General features: G+C 37.0%; 1 protein-coding gene across 2 annotated transcripts in view; it reads left to right on the top strand.

Annotated features, from left to right (window-relative positions):
* The window catches only part of RNaseZ (ribonuclease Z), a 46,160-nt gene that overhangs the window by 2,577 nt on the left and 23,655 nt on the right, over positions 1-19,928 (top strand). The window contains exons 3-5 of one of the 2 annotated variants that reach the window (XM_083125406.1): positions 2,638-2,866; positions 5,312-5,554; positions 7,505-8,006. In XM_083125406.1, coding sequence (XP_082981532.1) covers positions 2,638-2,866; positions 5,312-5,554; positions 7,505-8,006 — 974 coding nt within the window. Of the gene's footprint in view, positions 1-2,637; positions 2,867-5,308; positions 5,555-7,504; positions 8,007-19,928 lie in introns of both variants that reach the window. The other variant, XM_083125405.1, reaches the window with a different exon arrangement.

The raw sequence follows: 19,928 nt of genomic DNA, 5'->3' as shown, positions 1-19,928 counted from the left end.
CCACAAGCTTCCAAAAGTCTACAGAAACTCTGGTCCATGAGTAGTTTCTCCTGTAAATTTGAAGAAATGTGTTTTCACTATACCATACTGTTACCTTTTTCTTAACATTTATGCCATACCAAAATGTTACCGTGTAAATTGAAAAATCTTATGGCATTTCTCAAGGATAGAATCGGTCCTATTTCTGTAGCATTTTTCATAGCATAACCAATAGGTCACTAGTGTAGATGTAATAGTGTAATTCCATGTCAAATCAACCAAGAAAAAATAAATTTTGGAATTTGATGTCATGGATTTGACTAATTTTTGGTATTCACGTTTCTTATCTGAAAAATATAAAATATTTTGGTAACTGTTCGATTTCCGGTCAACGGATTTCTTCATTTTTACAGAAGAAACTACTTACGAAAATGAGTTTCTGTAGCATTGTCAAAGTTCGTGGACGTATTTTCTTTAATCGTTGAATCTATTGGACCGGGAATTCATGTATTTTTGAAGAGAAATATATCTCGGACGCACAATTGCCGTTGCTTTTACTTGCTTCCTCTACGTGTTGCGTACGTTCGATGACGTAACCCCTTGTCAGTGTCTCCAACCATGCCGTTGTTTTGCAAGCATATGAAAAACTAAATATACATTACTCATATTACTACAACCCCAAATTTTAACTATGTTTGCCTAACCTAACCTTACCGTGAATGGTTTGTGGGGCTATGCGGGAATGGTTTGTGGGGCATTTTTCAGTTAAGAAGGTTGGAAACACTGCATACCCACTCATGATCCACAGCTGTGCCCGCCGTATTGTGTGTTACAGAAGCAAAAAAGCAAGAACAATAATTACTGTTAATGTTAAAAATTGAAATTATTTTCGTGAAAAAAACAAAATCCCACCCCACCTTAAACAATCTTTTGCAAAGCAGAATAGGTAAGTACGAATGTTAAAAATGAAGAAATAAACGAGTGAGAGGTGTTGACCGGAGATCGAACAGGTAATAATATTTTAATTTTCATGTTGCGTTTTTGAGTTATTGAAAATTGACAATATTGCCCAAGAACCGCTCGCTGCTGAAACTTTAAATACAATTTGCAAGAGACCTGTCTCAACTACAGGGCTGGGCATGATCTCATTTTAAAACTTATGAAGAGCGCTTTCTTTTGATATACAACATTCTTGTTTTTTTGAGGAAAATAAACTTTGGAAGGTTTTCCAAAAAAAAAAATTTACAATTTCCAAAAAATGAAATTTTAAAAATTTTACACATCTACTGAAGGTTCAGTCAAAATTTCAAGGTGGTATCTCTTTAGTATCATATGAAAAGTGAATTCCTTTCAAGACCATGCGATTATTTAAGTTAACATATTTTACATACCTAACCACATTATAAATACAGATGCATACCAAGAAACTGCTTAGTGATACAGAAAGTCTTTCTTTGATAAAATGTATGATGCTTCTGTCATCTCTTGATTGAGCTGGTATGTTCTACCTATGGCTGTTATAGGGTCCACTTTGCAAAGAAGTGCGTGTCTTGGGATTTTAAGAACATCGGTTCGCCAGGGATAACTAAATGACTGTGATGAATCACAAGGATGCAAGAAGGACACCTGCACTTCATGTTGTACATCATCTTTCGAAAGTACACATCATACGCACACACTACAAAACCTGTGATGTGTTCAAAGGGTACATTTTCAACATCTGCATTAACTTTAACACAATGTGCCAACGTTTCTTCAGATGCAAAAAACACTTTAGTCTCCACTTTTTCTGTGCTTACTGGTATGAATTCATTAAACCTCCGAGTCCCTGTTACAGCTACAGCTTCACCATACCTTGTCTGTAAAAATCTCTCTTCTTCCAAATGTTTGTCATTTGTCACATAAAAGAAAGTTATTGATGGAATGTTCTACTTTCCCCACTCAAATAGCTGGAGTGGTGTCATAATTTGGTTTGAAAGAGTATTCTGGAGACTAGCTTCGGCTACCAATCTCTTTACTGTCCCTCCAACACCATCACACACTCCCTTACCATGTGCTGTTGCATAAATATTTTTGTCAAATTCTCCTAACAGAAAGAATTTGGCCACACAAAGTTTGAAGCTTCCTTAAAGTAATGAGCACTGTTTGGATTTTGAAAAAGTTATTTATGTTGAAAAAAAAACTTACAAATTACCTTACCCAAGGATGCGCGCTTTCCATGGTCAATGTATTTTCCGTTGATAAGCGACTAAGTACTGCAGACTAGTGGGAATTAATATAGATGTAAATCGGAAGCTTAGTAGAATGCATTTAGGGACTTTACTTTAATGCTAAGAGAACCAATCATGGCCTGCCTAATCTTACTACAAAAGCTTGAACAAAATCTTACGTAATCGCTAAAACTCTGCAGTATGTGTTAGCAGAAGTAAATCAAAATCAAACCATGTTAAAATTGCATTCGTAGCATGATGAAATCACAATAAAACAATAGGAACTTAAGCCCAAAAAATAATTTCTGTACCGATCCGATCCTGGCCAAAAAATTCCTGTCCTGTACACCCTTAATGGACCTTGAAGGTATGCAGTCAACCCTCTCCGTATACCTATTCAGTTCCAGCAGTTTGTACACTAATGCTCAGTCTTGTTTTACTTTTCCAGGATGAGATATTTACGGCAACAAAGCGGTTTGTTGTGCTGAAAGACATGGTGGTCCATATGTGTAGTCATCTGGATGGAGACTTTGAGGATAATGTGATGAAAGTTGAACATGTCCCCATCTTTGGTACAAGCCAAGACACAAACAGAGAAAATAAGAGTGTAGAAGAGGATGACACAGACTACTATGCTCATGAGAGGAAGAAGAGAAAAGCCAATTCTGATGATAATGGTAGGTAATTTGATGTGGAGATGATAATATATTTCTTGCCTTCTTCATGAATCATTTCTCATAAATTCTAAAACCATCAAATTTCTCATGTGAATATCTATTGTCAAGTTGGAGTCCCAGGCAAAAAGTTGTCAAGAACTAAAATAAACTTTTTTACCATAATAACTGTAAAATGACAGTCTCATCATTGGCATTACATTGTGAACAAAATACTTGTGCTGTGTGTTGTACATATAATATCCAGTTTGTTTATTTCCACCGAACTTTCACAAAGATAGAATTTTACTGGCGCAAATTATTTAATATTGACAATGTTCATAGAAATTAATGAAAAATAATAAGAATAATTTTTATTTTAATGGCACTAAATTAGAATATTAAAGATTTGGATAGATTATTCATCGAACAGAAAATACAACTTAATTGATGATAATAACCAGTGTTTGTTTCAGGGAAGAAAGGTTCCTGTACTCTTCAAGTTGGTTTCTTCTTGTGCTCATCACAAGAACTACTCAAAACATTGTGGTATGTTCCTAAACAATCACCTATTAAAAATGTGCCTGTATGATATACCGTTGCTTATCGCCAGAAAAAAAGTATTGATGATAACCTTATATCAGTAAAGTAAAAGTAAAGTGCTCCCCTGTGCTTAGCACCATGCCATGAAGGCGTATAGGGGGTGTGGGGGTAACGCCCCACACTTTCTTGATCCAGTCGTGAGTGGGGGTGATGTGATCAGCAGCATGCCCCTGACCACCTTTAACCCCCAGGTACCCATGTTATTTGAGGCTTGGTTTGCACCAGAGCCGCTTCCAACGTTAGAAAAGTTCCCGGATTTGAACCGGCCGGGGGATCGAACCCGAGACCTTGAGCATGGTAGTCAGATGTGTTACCAACTGAACCACCGCAGCCAGTTTATTTATTTATCAGTTCAAGTGTAATGGTCAATTAACCCTTAGATGCCGAGGCTGATTTTCCAGGTATTTGCATTAACGCCAAGCGTGTTTTCAGCGGGAAATTTGAAATTCTGCATGCTTCTAAATGAAATTTTACATTTCCAGGACTAAGAACGTTAGAGGTACAAATGATACCTCATTTTGTTCATTATACTTTGGGCTATAATCCTGGTGGAAAAAAATCATAATCAGTTAGAAGAAGAAGGAAAAAGGGAAAGTAACTATTTTTTTACACGAAATTTGAAAATCATCGGACCCCCATACATCGAAAGTTCAAACTCGAATAATTTCAATTCGTCCAACTCGCTTTGTTAGTTTGTCATACCCTCCATGGCAACTTACCTAAGTAAACACATGACACCAGGGGCTAAAAATAGCATGACCGACAAAAACAAGGCAAATCATTCAACAATACTTCCTTTGTAATCCTATGGTGCAATTTTGTGAAACAGCAAACAGCAGTCTGGTGTTTTCCAACCCTTTGTTGGTGGCTGGAGGCTTTTGACTTTCTTTCCCTGCTGGCTCCCCGTTCCCCCTCCTGCTGCCCCTACCCATGCTTTTGCACCAGGAATGTCGGAAGGTCATACTTCTATTGCCAAAAGTGTGTTTTGAAACACAAATATTGAGAAAGAAGCGATGTTTTCGAAACCAATGAAAATAAATCTCAAAAAATAAATAAATAAATAAACATAATTTTTCAGACCACCCACCCCCCTCCCCAAATAGTAACAATGAAATTAAACTTTACTACATGTTAATTACCGTTGTTGCCTTGTAATGAAGGGGTCCCGGGTTGGATACCTGGTGGAGGCACATAATGGTTCAGATCCCACTTTAAACTGTAGGTCCAGTCCCAATTAGCCTTACTGTGCATAAAGTGGACTTAAAACACCAAATCAATCAAAACATATTAATTACATACCTCTAGATTCATGCAGAACTGAATACATGTATCTTCGATCATTATCCAAGTTACAGTATGTTAAAAAAGTAACATACTATGAGAAAGAGCTGCTTGTGACACCGATGTCACAAGCCGTCCTTAAGGGAAATACCTGCTGTGACATCTGTGGCATGGCCCATCCTTTAAGGTTTAAGTCAATATTTTTTTATATTCCAAATTGCAATTTTTCTCTTTTCATTATTGCATTTCTAGAGATGTGTGATGAATTCACTTTGATTAAAGATTCGGCATTCAGTTCATATTTTTTCCTGGCAAAGTAACCTAACTATGAAAGTGTTCTTGGCACTTCATAAATGCTGAAAATTTTAAATAGGATTTGAGGGTCATGTTTTCTTATTTTCTTCCTATTGTTATGTCACCAATTCACCTTTTTTGTACATCGCATTGGTTGTAATTATTTTTAGTACAAAATAGAAGCATATTGTACAGTCGTGGCTTCAAAAATGCTCATCTCCAAATCAATTTTGAACCCTGTTTCAATGTAGATGAACACATATTGAGGGATTACTGCTTTACTTCCAGTAGGAAATAAACGTCCAAAAACTTCAAGGAAGATAGAGCCAATTGAAGAGATCAGCATGAGCTACGTATGTAGACTGCAGCGACGACCAGGTACTTTGCTCTTGGAGAAGTGTGTAGAGAGGGGAGTCCCGGCGGGACCCTTGCTTGGCCGGTTGAAGTCTGGAGAAGATGTCACTTTGGAGAACGGAGCAGTTGTAAAATCCTGTGATGTTTGCTCTCCAGATGATCCAGGTCCAGTTTTTATAGGTAATGTTATTAGCCAATATGTTGTATTTATTTTTTTAATACTGTCTCTTTCACCGTGCTGGCTGTGATCAACTCGTAATTTCAACACTGATGGTTCTGAATTCAAATCCTAGCCTGGTCATGACTGCAACTTTTATCCTGTTGATTATAATTAGTCAGAAGTGGCAGAAAACATAGTTGTTCGGATCACACTTTAAACTGTATGTCCAGTCCCAATTAGCCTTTCTGTGCATAAAATGGACTTAAAACCAAACTCAAACAACGATTTAAATAACTTTTTTTTTTCTTAACATAATTACAGTATTCATTGGTGTCATGGTAATTAACATTATTATTAAAAAGTAAAAAGTTGGGCTGAACCAATAGAAATGTTTCAAAATTGTAATAATTAAAAGGTGTTCAGAGTATTGATTAATATTAGTGTTTTAGTATTCTACTCCAATTATGTGCCCATGGTAGCATAGCATACTACCATGCCAAGGTTTCAGGTTCAATGGATGTTATTTGTGTGTTCCTTCATCATATCAGTTATTCATATTTTTGTGATTAGCCAAAATTGGCAGAAAAGTGAAGTAAAATAAACCAGATCAATCCAATTATGTACATGAATTTAGTAAGGTATTAAAAAATATTTCTATTAATAACACAATAAAAATATCATATAAAAGTTATTTTACTTACGTATTTGTGAGTCTACTCCTTGAGTTAGCTAAGTTCTGGGGAAGCGACTGCCCCCTTCTTCAGGCCTTCTTTAAGCATGCAATACTGCCATGCCGCATCGTTATATCACACAAGGAAAGGTTGGACGGGTAGGATTGGGGAAAAATTATCAGATAAAACTATATCCCTTTCACCCTGTATTCCCTTAAAGCTTGTCATATTCACTATAAATTCACTTAAGATGCATTAAAAACAGTAAAATTGAGTTAAAATTCCAAAAACTGTACTCCCTTCTGTATGTGTGAAAATCAGCTGATGTTCTGCAGGAAGACAGGCTATATCCCTACAGCATGTTTTCACCTCGGTTATAACTACGTTATTTCCGGGTCAAATTCACGTACTTCCTGTACGGCATATATCACTTCCAGGGTTACCTGAAATCCTATTTCTTCCCTCTTTTGGCTTTTTTCCCATCTTTTAAATAGGTTATGCTGGTTTCGATCCCTTGTTTGATTTACCTTTTTATTTTATTTTTACTTTTGACTTTCTCAAAATCTACACAGCTACACATAAACGGAAGGGAGTACAGTTTTTGGAATTTTAACTCACTTTTACTGTTTTTAATGCATCTTAAGTGAATTTATAGTGAATATGACAAGATTTAAGGGAATGCAGGGTGAAAGGGATATAGTTTTATCTGATAATTTTTCCCCAATCCTACCCGTCCAACCTTTCCTTGTGTGATATAACGACACGACATGGCAGTATTGCATGCTTAAAGAACGCCTGAAGAAGGGGGCAGTCGCTTCCCCGGAACTTAGCTAACTCAAGGAGTAGACTCACAAATACGTAAGTAAAATAACTTTTATATGATATTTTTATTGTGTTCTTAATATAAATATTTTTAATATTTAATATTGTGAATAATATGCACCAAATCGAATATAAATTTAGTAAGGGTTGTGCTTTAAAATAGTCAAGAATTTCGAGCAGAATACTGCAATGTATATTATGCAATCACCAAGTCCAGTTGCTCACAGAGAACTAGTGAAAAATGAGAAGGAACTTCGAGTTTTGCATAATTTCCAGGATAATTAAACTGAAAGTGCTAATGTGAAAAAACAAAATGCCGTTAAGGTATTGTCTGATATCGGCACAGTCCTAGTATGAAAGTAATATGAAATAAAAGTGTGATGAATTTTGTAGTACGTGTAATATGAAAATGGAATCTTTTCTTTACTTGATTTTAAGGATTCAAGAACTCATAAAAGTGTATTTTTTTCGTTTCAGTGGTCGAATGTCCATCTGAAGACTATATAGAATCTTTGGTTAACAACCCAAAGTTTGAGAAGCATCAAGCAATGTCTAGTAGTGAAGAAGATTTTGCACATCTAGTCATACATTTCACTCCACCTCATATAATTAGCCATCCCAAGTACCAGGACTGGATGAGCAAATTCTCAATGAGCACGCAGCATTTGGTACTAAATGAAGATAACGTGTGCATGGGAAGCGAGGCTGTGCATCGTATACAGTACAAGTTAAATCTGCTCCATAAACAAATTTTCCCTCTACTAGGGAATTCAACTGACAGTGTAGGTGAAAGTGAATTAAGTGATGAACCAGAGGCTGCAAATGGTGTAGTGAGTAATAGTGTAGAAAGAACATCTACAGCAGCTCCTGTCAATAGGACGAATAACATAGAAGCCTACTCTTCAAGTAGTGGTTGTCCACTGATTTTGGGTGCAACGTTTAGTAATTTTCACCTCAGGCCACGCAAAGGTCTAGATAAGTAAGTAGATTTCTTTTTATATCCATAAATTCTGTTACAATATCAGAAGTTATATGTTTAGGCTCAACGAGGATTCAAACCTAGGTCTCTCTTCCATTGTTTAACCTGTGTGGGAGATGCTTGGCTGTTTTACCTGTAGGAAATTTCTTTGCAGTAATGACATCAGGGGTGTTGCCCACCCAAATAAATTCATGGAAAAACATGCATACTTTAGGAAAATGTGCTTCAATAAATAAGTACATTCTGGTTTTGAATTCATTCATAATTTTCATCCAAATGTTGTCAATTCAAAAAATGTTCATAAATGATCATTTAACAGTCAGTTTCGCTGTCCTTTGATGCAGAAATAGCTGACCTAGATAGCTTATGAAAACCGTAACAAAAATCCTGATGCCTGAAACCTATGAATGAACTTTCTCAATTATGTTCTTGAAAAACAAGAAGTATTTTCAGGGAACTCAGAACGTAAGAATTAATACTTCCATGGATAGAAAGCAATGCAAGAATCAACTGGTATAGTAAAGCTCCAGGGTGCTGGTTTTCTAGAAGACAAGAGATAAATAATCCACAAGCAAAATGAAAGTGCTTTCTCAAGTTGCTTCCTATTTCTGCACAAGAAAATAGTTCAACTTAACTTATTCTTCTGCATCAGGGAAAAAGTAGGAAAAGCGTGGGTATATTTGAGTGACACTTTCTACATTCACCATGAACACATTATCAAAAAGTTGAACTATGGTACGGAAATAACTTTGTTCAGCAAACAGTTTTCGGTAATCTAGTGTTGATAGTGTGGTAACTGCTAGTGCTGCCTAGGTTTAACTTTTTGTGTGTTGTTCCAGATTAAATGTGACATAGGCTAAACTCTCCAATATTACAACATTTATTCCTATTTTTAGGGAACACTTGTAAACTACATTTAAGAGATTATGTTTCAAGATAACAGTTAATTTTGTAACTCAGATCCATATTTTCCATTCAATTGGAAAAATCATGCAGAACCATTAAATTGATAATGATCGAATGGCCATCAGATAGCTTCCACAATCAACTTTGATGAACTCTTGATGTTCATATAGCTACAATTCAGGCCAAAGGATTTAGGAGCAACTGTAATCCCTCCCTTAACCCTCCCCTTCACTCTGCACCCCCAACACCCTTTAACCCATTGAATCCCATGCATCCTGGATATGACAAGTGTCCCATGCACGTGCATAGTATGGGCAATATCACTTGAATGTTTGGAGTTACAAAGAATCCCCCCCGAGAATACTCCTATGGGCGCCCATGCACTTGACCAATGTGTTTACTTGAAATATCGAAAGAAATGGAACACTTATTTATTTACTTGTAATGAGGAGGTATTTACTTGCACATCGCCTGTGTTTCATACTAAGGGGTAGTGGCGGCGAGGGGGCAGTTGCCCCCCACTTTTTGCCACTTTGTCCTCGTTCTATGCTATACATTATGTACCAAAGAAAAGTAAATTGCTCTTGCTCCCCCTAGTTTTTGCACCTTGCTCCCCTAGTTTTGGAACCCAAAACTACGGACTTTTTCATTATATGAAAAACAAGGACTCTGTTGAACATCTCTAGCACACACAAGAATACACAGATTCTAATTGTTTCTTTTTTATCGTGTAGGCAAAGAAATTGCCTTTATTTTGATGTATAACACATGTATAGTAAGACCAAAAAATAAATTGTTTCACATGTATCCCACTGACATTCAAAGTATAAATTCAAATGCATTGTAAAGAAAGACTTTTCTAAGATGTAAATTGGGCATGGATTATTTTATCACATTAATTGAAGGTCTCTGGAGCGAAACATGGAGGTTTCGAAATATTGAAAGTTGATGTTTCAAAAAAAAATCTTAGTTACAAATTAAAATAAATTTCTAAACTATTTACAGCAAATATGATTCACTTGTATGTTTATTATCATACAAACACAATATTTCATCTGTTGTGAAACATGCGATTTGTTTGAGGGTTGTTCAAGGACTTGCTGTAGTTACCATACTTTACATGTAATGATACTAGCTAACTAACTAAGTCTCTAACTCTCTAGCCTTCTTAAACCCGAAGGTTCGTGGCTGCAGCAACACAGGCCTTCCATCTGTCCCTATCTTGAGCAAGATCTATATACTCTTTTCCATCCCTACCAATTTCCTTTAGGTCTATCTCAATGTTGTCCCTCCATCTTCATCTTGGCCTCCTACAGGTCTCTTACCATCAGGTTTCCCAACAAGAATCCTGTAAACTCCTCTTTCCTCTCCCATTCGTGCCACATAGCCTGCCCACCTAAGTCTTCTTGATTTAATCATTCTAATAATATCTGGACATGAATACAAATTATGTAGTTCTAAATTATGTAACCTTCTCCACTCACCTGTCTCCTCATCCCTTTTAGGTCCAAATATTTTCCTAAGGATCTTATTTTCAAATACAGGCAAACCTCGTTAATACGATATTGGTTAATACGAAATACCCTTTAATCCGAAATTCTTCCCATTCCACAGCCGATAAGATAGGATTTATAATGTATTTCAGTACGGATAATTTTTAATACGAAGTTGTTTACAAGACCCTTCCGCAAAACTGGTTTCACTTAATTCGAAGTAGACACCTGCGTAAGTCGACAAGAGAAGATCGAATGTGGAGAGAGCTTGGACGTTATTTTAACTTGACCTTGACATGTTTCCTTTTCCTAAGAGCTGCTGACAACTCGAGGGAAGCAGCCCGAAATGCCCGCTGGACATTGACATTCTTTGTCAATGTGCATGGCAGGTCAAGCTCTTTCCCTGCTGAATGCGCCACCTTGGAAATATTCACCAGTGTTAGATGAGAAATGCGAGATAAGATCGCAAGAGTGTTCCAAAATACAAGATGCATGGCACCTGGAAGTCTCACCCATCTTTCTAGCTCTGAGCTCGAGATACAGCAATTTCCCGTGAGCGAGCAACTTTTGGCCTGGTAGCCGACAACTTCCGGTAACCACTTTCATTAAAAGCATGTTCTTTGTGCCCTGTAGAACTTCATAAAAAAAGGAAAACTGTTACAGATAATCAAAGCCACATAGACCAACTAAAGATCATCAACCCACTTAATGCGTTGTCATCTAGGTTTCCCGCAAAAGTTGACGTCGATCTTACGTATGTTGCAACTCCAGTTTCCTGCTTCATAAGTTTCCCAACTGTGCCGGTCATAAAATTTGCCAAAACAGTGTTTTGTTGTCTGAGCAGTGGCGTACGCAAGGTTGGGGTTACCGGGTTTAAACCCCCACTTGAGCTTTTGAAATATTATGGAAAATGCTGTAGAAAAAAATTAAAAATGGCTAATTTATCACAGTCAAAGATCTGCGACAGTAATAATAATAATAATAATAATAATTTGAATTATTATTCACATGCAGCATGAAGAAAAACACAACATTCCAAACACAATCTAAGCGGCCGCAAAGTTCAATTTTGCAATTATTTTTGCAAAACGTCGCGCAGTGACTCTCGCGAGAATTGTGAAAATTCCTTGCTTCGTCGCAGTGTGCCGACCTTATTGCAAACATTCTTCCCGGTACTGATTTCACATCCCCTTGTGAACTCTCAAATAATGTTGAAGAAGTGCTTTGTGAATCACCTAGAAGTGATAAATGTGTTGGAATGTCTATGAACTTACTTTTCAACGAAAACATAGACTCTGTGGAATTTAGCAACATGTATTCTCGTGCTTCATGATCATCCTGGGCGAGTTCCATAGGTAAAGGTAATATAAATTCCCCCATGCATATAGCACCGTGCCATGAAGGCACACTTAGTGGTGTGGTGGGCCCCAAAGATTCTCGATCTCGAACCATTTTGCAGATGTGATCAGCACCATGCTCCGGAAGCCTTCATCCCCCAGGGTTGCTCTCAGGTACCCATTGCTATGAGGATGGGTGCGGAGACAAGGCTGGATAAATTCCAACCAATTCCGGGAATCGAACCCGGATCTCCCACGAAATTGTCAGACTAGACCAGCGCGGCTCGAATGAGTTTCATATTTCGATTATTTCAATAAATTTAATATATTTGCTTTTTTTATGGATTTGCTTCACACTTAAAATGTCTGACTTGTCATATACAAATACCTGTTGACTAGACAATTATTTTGTAACAAAGAAACAAATAAAATGTAATTTTGTTCTATTTCTTTCATAAATAGCAGCTTTATTAGTAGTAATTAAACTAATTAATTAATTATGAGAGTTATTAATTTATTATTATTATTAATTAAAGTATAATAAAACAATGGTAATGTGAATTTGTAGAAAGTTTTCGAAATAACACCCCCCTTGATGAAATCCTGTGTAGGCTACTGTGTCTGAGTGACTTCTCCCCTTTTTCTATCAGCAAACAGGAAGGGGGGGGGTCCGTTGCTAATTGTTTCAGCATCTAAAAAAAAGCAAACAGTTCTGAATACCTTCTTCAAAACGAACAAAAACCGCATGATAAGTAAAAGAAAAGTGACCCCCTTCCTTCTCCTACAACAGCTCATTATCCGCCACTGGTGTGCATGGTAATGTGATAATTGCAGAATTCAGGTCCCTCTTTCTTGTTTGAATGCAGCTGTCTGGATAGGAAATATTGCCCGTATTATTGTCTGTTGCATGGTAAAAGACAATGCAAGGATCATTTTTCTTTTTCACACTGCTGATAAAAGTTCGGGCTTCGACAACTGCATTATCTTTAAAATGCGGATGATTTCCCTTCTGCCACCTGCTGCTCTAACTTCCAGCGGGTCTCATTGTGTTTACGCTGCAGCTGGCGCCAGTGTTTAGTCTAGCGTCTGGAAAGCTCTCGCTTGCCGATAACTGCAATGAGTGTTTGACCTCCAGAATACTCCTGAAACCTACAATAAATTGTCAATTAATCTGAAAGTACGTAAAGCTTGTTTTTAGTTCATTTTATGCTGATGAGCTAAGCCGGACTAAATATAGAGTTTAAAGTGGGTTACAAACGAGAGTGATTATCGAGTGCGTCACTGTTTAATGTGTCCTAGGATACACATTCGGTGCAAAAAGATTGCAAGTTGTGTGTTTACTTTTTCAGAGTAGATTACAATGCAAGTTGAGGAAGAGTTTGAACTTATCCCTGCAAAGGGGGAGGGGGGGGGGGCAAATATGAAGTTAACTGAAGCAAAGAATACGTGACATTTTTTAGGATGTGTTTTAGACAGCCGAACCAGAACCACATTTACAGCACTGATTTTTTTGTTCTGTTTTGTTTTGTGCCAGGGAAAGGTTGTGTTCTTTCCCAAGAAAGTCTTCTCTTACCAGTTAATCCTGTAATGGACAATGTTCTAGTGAAGGCAGATAAAATCCAATATTCATTCTGTCCGATTATCTCCCGTCTCTTGCTCGCCCCAGTGTGACTACTGTCAAGATTCTTCCGAGTTTCATTTCTTGCAATAAACGAGATTGTTTTCCTTTCCGTAGGTCTCCGTGCAAAGGGGTTTCTTATGAACTAAAATTGTAAGAATTTCATGGAAGAGCAACGACTTTGCACAATTAAAAGAAAATACCGTTTTTTTAAAGACTTTTTTTGCCACAACATGCATCCCGTGCATAACCGGTTGTATAACTAGGCAGGATAAATGGTGTTAACCATCTCCTTGGAATCTTTGTGTCCACGTAAGCTGCGTGTTCTCATTTTGTGTAACATTTTTTACACTTTCTTTAAAGCGTACAATATTATTATATAGTACATATAAAGCTTATTTTCTGAGCTACCACCAAGTATAAAACATCCTTTGTGGGGGTAATTTATACTCTACTTTATTTACACCTGAAAACAGGCGCCATCTTGAAAGGTTTGGATAACTCGAAGTCGTTTAATACGAATTTGACATTTTTTGGTGTCTTGAACTTCGTATTAACGAGGTTTTCCTGTACTCTCAATTTATGTTCCTCTTTTAATGTAAGGGACCAAGTTTCACACCCATATAATACTACAGGCAAAATTACTGTTTTATATATTTTAACTTTTAGTTTCTTAGATATTAAACAAGAAGACAAAAGTTTGTGAAGAGAGAAGTAACATGCATTTCCTAAATTAAGCCTACTTTTTATTTCCTCTTTAATATAATTTTCACTTGTTAATATTACTCCTAAGTATTTGGAAACTGGTTCAAATGAGTTGTTATCAATAATTAGATTTTGATTATTACCTAACACTTGGTTTCCGCCTGTAAGCATATATTTAGTTTTCTCTTTGTTAACTTCCAAACCTATCTCTTTAGCAGTTTTGAAAAATATTTTAGCATTATTCTTAATTATATTTATATCATCCCCTAATAAACCTACATCATCTGCATATGCTAACAACTGAGTCACACCATTAATTTTAGTCCTTCGTTAGTTTATTTTACCTTCCTAACAGCATATTCTAATGCAAAATTAAAGAGCAATGGAGATAATGCATCTCCTTGTTTTAACCCATCATGAATTGTAAATTTGTCAGACAGATTAATAACCACACAAATTTTACTTTCTGTTTCACTGGTGCATACTTTTATCATACTAATAAGCTTCTTAGGTATTCCAAACTCTACTAATATGTTATATAATTTATCTCTTTTGACCGAGTCATATGCTTTTTTGAAATCAATGAATAGCTGATGGACATTTTGATTATATTCCCACTTTCTTTCAAGTGTCTGTCTAATGTGAAAAAATTGATCTGTAGTTGATCTGTTACGTTTAAATCCACATTGATAATCACCTATAATTTCATTAGCATATGGGGTTAGTCTTGTTAAAAGAATGTTAGATAATATTTTATATGTTGTTGAGAGTAGAGAAATTCCACGGTAATTATTGCAGTTCATTTTATCACCTTTTTTAAACACAGGAACAATTATGGATTCTTTCCACTTTTGAGGGATTTCTTCTTTATACCATATGAAACAAATTAATTTATGAATTTGACATATTAACGTATTTCCACCATATTTAATTAACTCAGCTGATATGAAATCAATGCCAGGTTCTTTGTTATTCTTTAGCCTTTTAATAGCATCTTTTACTTTAGTCAAGTTAGGTTCTGCTGTGTGCACTTCATTTACTTCTGATTTATCTTGTACATGAACATTTAAAAGGTCATTAAAGTAGTTCTTCCATCTATTTAGAATATCGCTTGGGTCAGCTAGAAAATCACAATCTTTATCTTTTTTCAAGTTTACTTAGGTTGCTACCCCTAGTATCTAGTAATGATACTAGGCCTATCAAAATGAGTGTTCGGACCACTTTTTCAAGCTGACTTATGATGTCAGTTCAATAATATTTTGACATTAGACTTTTTATAGCAATCATAACAATTTGTAATACAAAAATGGAGGGTTTTAATAATTTTATTCAATAAAGAATAATGTGAGTTACTTGTTCTAACAATTTTTTGTTTTCCTATGTCACGATTTTTTGCTTTGTCTATGATGAAATAAACACCATTAGAAAAATATAATAATAATAATAATCTGTGGCGAAACAGCTCTGGAAGGGCCTTGCCCTATCTCCCAACTGCCAGTCTCCCTCCCACAATCCTACCTAAAGGTGTGGAGATCTTCAATCGGTAACGGGGTTACACTACTCACTCACTTATGCTACTACCCAATTTCCTCATAATGGTGGGTGGTCACCAGGCCTATACACAGGCCTTGAACCCAGACAGACTCAAACCCATGCCATCCTGCAGTCTGAGTCCAGCACAGCACCTTAGACTGCACGGCCACGGAGGAGGACTATTAGAAAAGTATATTTCCTCATTTTATTGTATTAGTATTTCAAAAAAAGTTCTGAATAGTTGTGATTAAAAATATCTTCCTGATCTCTATGGATATCAATTTTCGTAAAAAAAAAAAAATATATATTTTTGCATAAGCATTTCTTCTGCTTCACATATCTACCTCACACACACAGATAGAGATCGAGGCTCTAATTATTACCTCAGCATGCAAAACAGAATTATCATCATCCTTCGCCGTTTCTTGCCTCTGGCTGGGTTGGCATAGAAGTCAAGCCTCTCAATTTCTTCCTGGTCTTTCACCACTCCCCTCTTTCCGTGGTGTTCCAATTTTGTCCTCTTCTCCTAACTCTCATCTGCTCTTTCCACCGACATCTTGGTCTCCCCCTTGGCCTTATTCCCACTCCTTGTGCATTGTAAGCTCTTACTGGTAGTCTTTCTGCATCCATCCTCTTCATGTGTCTGAACCATCTCATCTGTGCCTGATCTATCCTGTCCTGAAGCTTCACCACACCCACTGTCTGTCAGATCTCCTCATTCCTTATTCTATCCCTTCTAGTCTTCCCCAATATATTCCTTAAAAATTTCATCTCCACTGCCTACATGTTTCTTTTGTCTCTCTCTGTCATTGTCCAAGTCTGCTCCATATGTAATTATTGGCACATAGTACCTTCTTGCATTTCATAGGTACATCTCTGTTCCATATTAATCTTCGAACGCTTTGATATCGTGAGGAAATTGGGGAGCTCCGAGTGAGTGAACGTAATCCGGTCACGGAGACCTACTATAATGGCTGGGGATACGTCGGGCTTACCCCCTGACTATTCCAATACTGGTTGCAGATCTCCACACTTAGAGGTGACGAAGGAAAGCGTGGGAGGGAGACCGGCAGGCGGTAGGTATGCCTAGGCCCTTCATGGGCTGTTGCGCGACGGATTATTATAATATTTTTTCATACACCTTTGCTGAGTGGCAAAAACCAAATGTGATTCACAAGTGCCTCTCTTGATACAAAGCTGTGTTACTTAGACTATCCAATGGCAATATTAGATTTCTGTGATTCAATAAGCAATTTATACATAAGGTTGATTTCTCGATCTTAAAGACAACAACAACAGTTATATTTTTCTTTAACTTGACATATTTGTAATGAATGATTTCAAATGTTCATAGGACTTTTGTTTTTAATAAATTTCACTGAAATTTAGCTCTTATGGATTAAAATAGTTATAATTTTGAACCAAGAACACATATTTGCAATTAAATATCAACAATAAAAGAATTTGCTTTCATCAAAATCACAAATATCATAAATACAAAAGTTAATGATATTACAAATAGGTTGGTAATTAGATTGACCGTAAAAATATCATAACTTTTGAAATGCACATTACATATTTATGAAAGAAATATTTGATAAAAGACTAAGCAGTTCCGAATTATTGAAGAAATATTTGATAAAACACTAAGCAGTTCCGAATTATTGATACGATTCTGAAGATCATATCACATATTCCTCAAGTGCAATAAATTTTTGATGTTGCATGTAAAGCATGGTATCTTAAAGCAGCCTTAAATGTGTATAACCAATTGAAAGTCAAACTAATTTCTATGTGACTTCAGTTATTTATATCTACAGTTTGGTCCAATAAATTATCCCCACCCAAAGGTTTTATTGAAAGCACATGAGAATAAAAACTAACCTAATTTAACCAATAATTTTGAAGTTTACTAATAAAGAACTACCTATACTTTGTCTTGGGAATCCGTGGAGCAAGACCATATGGTAGTGAAGGGGAGAAAGCGAGTGAGCAGAGCAAAGCAATGTGCGCTGATGCAAAGGGATGGTGGCTGCAGCCGCATTTTTCCCACCATTGTTCTCGCTTCCACTCTCATGCATTAATTGGTCGAGTCAGTACTTGTCCAGATTACTCTGGGGTGTTGAAATAAAATTGTTTAGCAGAAATAAAAAGAAGCACAACCATCTACAACATTGTCATCAAACATACACGTAATAAAATACAATTCAATTCTTGTGTATGTATGATGTAATTCACGTCGATTATCTGTGTGAGGATGTCAATAGTATTCTTATCTACAGTCACCAGTTAATTGATACTTGTTTCTAAAATAAATAATATTGGCGTTCCTATGGCATTCAGATTTAAGTTGAAATATATGACGAAATAAACAAATATTGCAAGTGGGGATGGAGATATTTTTTTGGACCAAACTGTAGTAGAAGGAAAGTATATGCTTCTCTACTAGATTGCATTTGACATCCAGGTACAAGAGTAACATTTATTTTGAAACTGCCATCATGAGCACTACTGCATGTACACACTGGTATCTACAGTAGAGAACACGTTTTTACATGAAATAGAATATACGTGGCCATGCACAGTTTTACTCACCTCTGCATTGGTATCCTCCTCATTTTTCGGTAGTACAGTAAAACCTTGTTAATCCGGACCGCGATAAGCCAGACAGGCAAAAAAGAAAAGTAGAATGCAATGTTTTAAATGTGGCTAGAAGTCAAGAAGAGGACTTCCCAAAGAAAAGGCAGTCAACCACTGATGAAATTCTGTTTCCCGCAGACTTTGCATAGTGTATTTAGGCCCCTTTAAATACACCATAATAAACTTGTTTTGTTGCTATAAACTGAGTTTTAATGCACTTTCTACTGTTCTTTTAGGTTATTTCAGTTAATCCGGACTCTCGTTAAACCGGTGAACTTATCCCCCCACATTAGTCCAGATTAACGAGGTTTTACTGTACCTATTCCAGATCTTTATGAGAATCATACACTTTCTAACTCGTTCTCATCTGTGTAGCCCAAAAATTCGGTAACTTTCTGAGACCTGTTGCAATTCTGCAACCGCTGTTTCGCCACCATCTTTGTTACAAAAATCATTCAAGAAAAAAGTTTCCTTTTTTTTTTTATTTTTTATTTAAAGTACAAGCCCGATAATGAAATGAAACTAGCAATGTGTTCTTTCGTCTTTCCTCTACATTTACACACAGTGCAATGTTCGTGTGGACTACCGCACATGCGCGGCACCTGATTAGTGTGTGTCATGCTGTGTGAAACGTGCTCTGGCCGTAAGGAGTAGCGAGTCATGGCAGAACAACATGTTTTGGCGGTGTGGAGTAAAAGAGATTCGTTCTGTGCTCCGGTATGAGTGGGCAAATGGTCTTGCTCCTATCGACATCCACAGGAAGTTGGTTGTTGTTTATGGAGACTCTGTAATGTCAGTGCAAATGGTGCGAAGGTAGTGCAAATCGTTTTCTGAAGGACGAACAAGCATATTCGATGAAGATCGGCCCGGTGGGCCTTCTGTAGTCAGTGACGCAACATTGGTTGACAAAGTGAATGCACTGGTTTTGGCCAACCGTCAAATCAAGGTTCGTGAAGCAGCCGCTGATTTGAACATTTCCGTCGGGACTGCACACAAAATCATCCACGAAAAATTGGGATACGTGAAGGTTTCATCGCGTTGGGTCCCAAGACAACTCACTGCAGAACATCTCATGATGCGTATGACATGTTGCCTGGATTATCTGACCCAGTACCACAATAAAGGAAACAACTTTATCTGCCGTAGTGAGACTCAGGATGAGAGCTTCGTTCATCACTACACTCTAGAATTCAAACGGACGTTGATGGAATGGAAACATCCCACGTCCCCTGTGAAGAAAAAGTTCAATGTTCAACCATTGCAGGGTAAGGTTCTTGTGACTGTCTTTTTGGATTCCAGTGGAATATTGCTCACAGAGTTTTTGAAGAAAGGGAGACAATCAATGCTGCACAATATTGCCAAACACTGTAGAAAGTGAAAAAAGCAATTCAACACAAACGTCCTGGTCTCCTTTCTGCTGGTGTCATTCTTTTGAATGACAATGGTCGTCCCCATTCGGCAGGACTAACACAGGATAAACTTCGAGAAATGAAATGGGAAAGGTTACCACACTCTCTACAGCCCCGACTTGGCCCTAAATGACTTTCACTTGTTTCCTGCACCGAAGTCCCAGCTGCAGGGTCAACGTTTTCACACTGATTTGGAGGTTCAGACATCCGTGAAAAGTGTTCTTCGTTCCCTGGACCCCGAATTTTTTGCAGATGGCTTTCAAAAACTTGTGCAACAATGG

This window comes from Lepisma saccharinum, chromosome 7 (assembly GCF_977018435.1).
Source record: "Lepisma saccharinum chromosome 7, izLepSacc3.1, whole genome shotgun sequence".
Classification (NCBI taxonomy): Eukaryota; Metazoa; Arthropoda; class Insecta; order Zygentoma; family Lepismatidae; genus Lepisma; species Lepisma saccharinum.
This window is presented reverse-complemented; position numbering and strand designations above follow the sequence as displayed.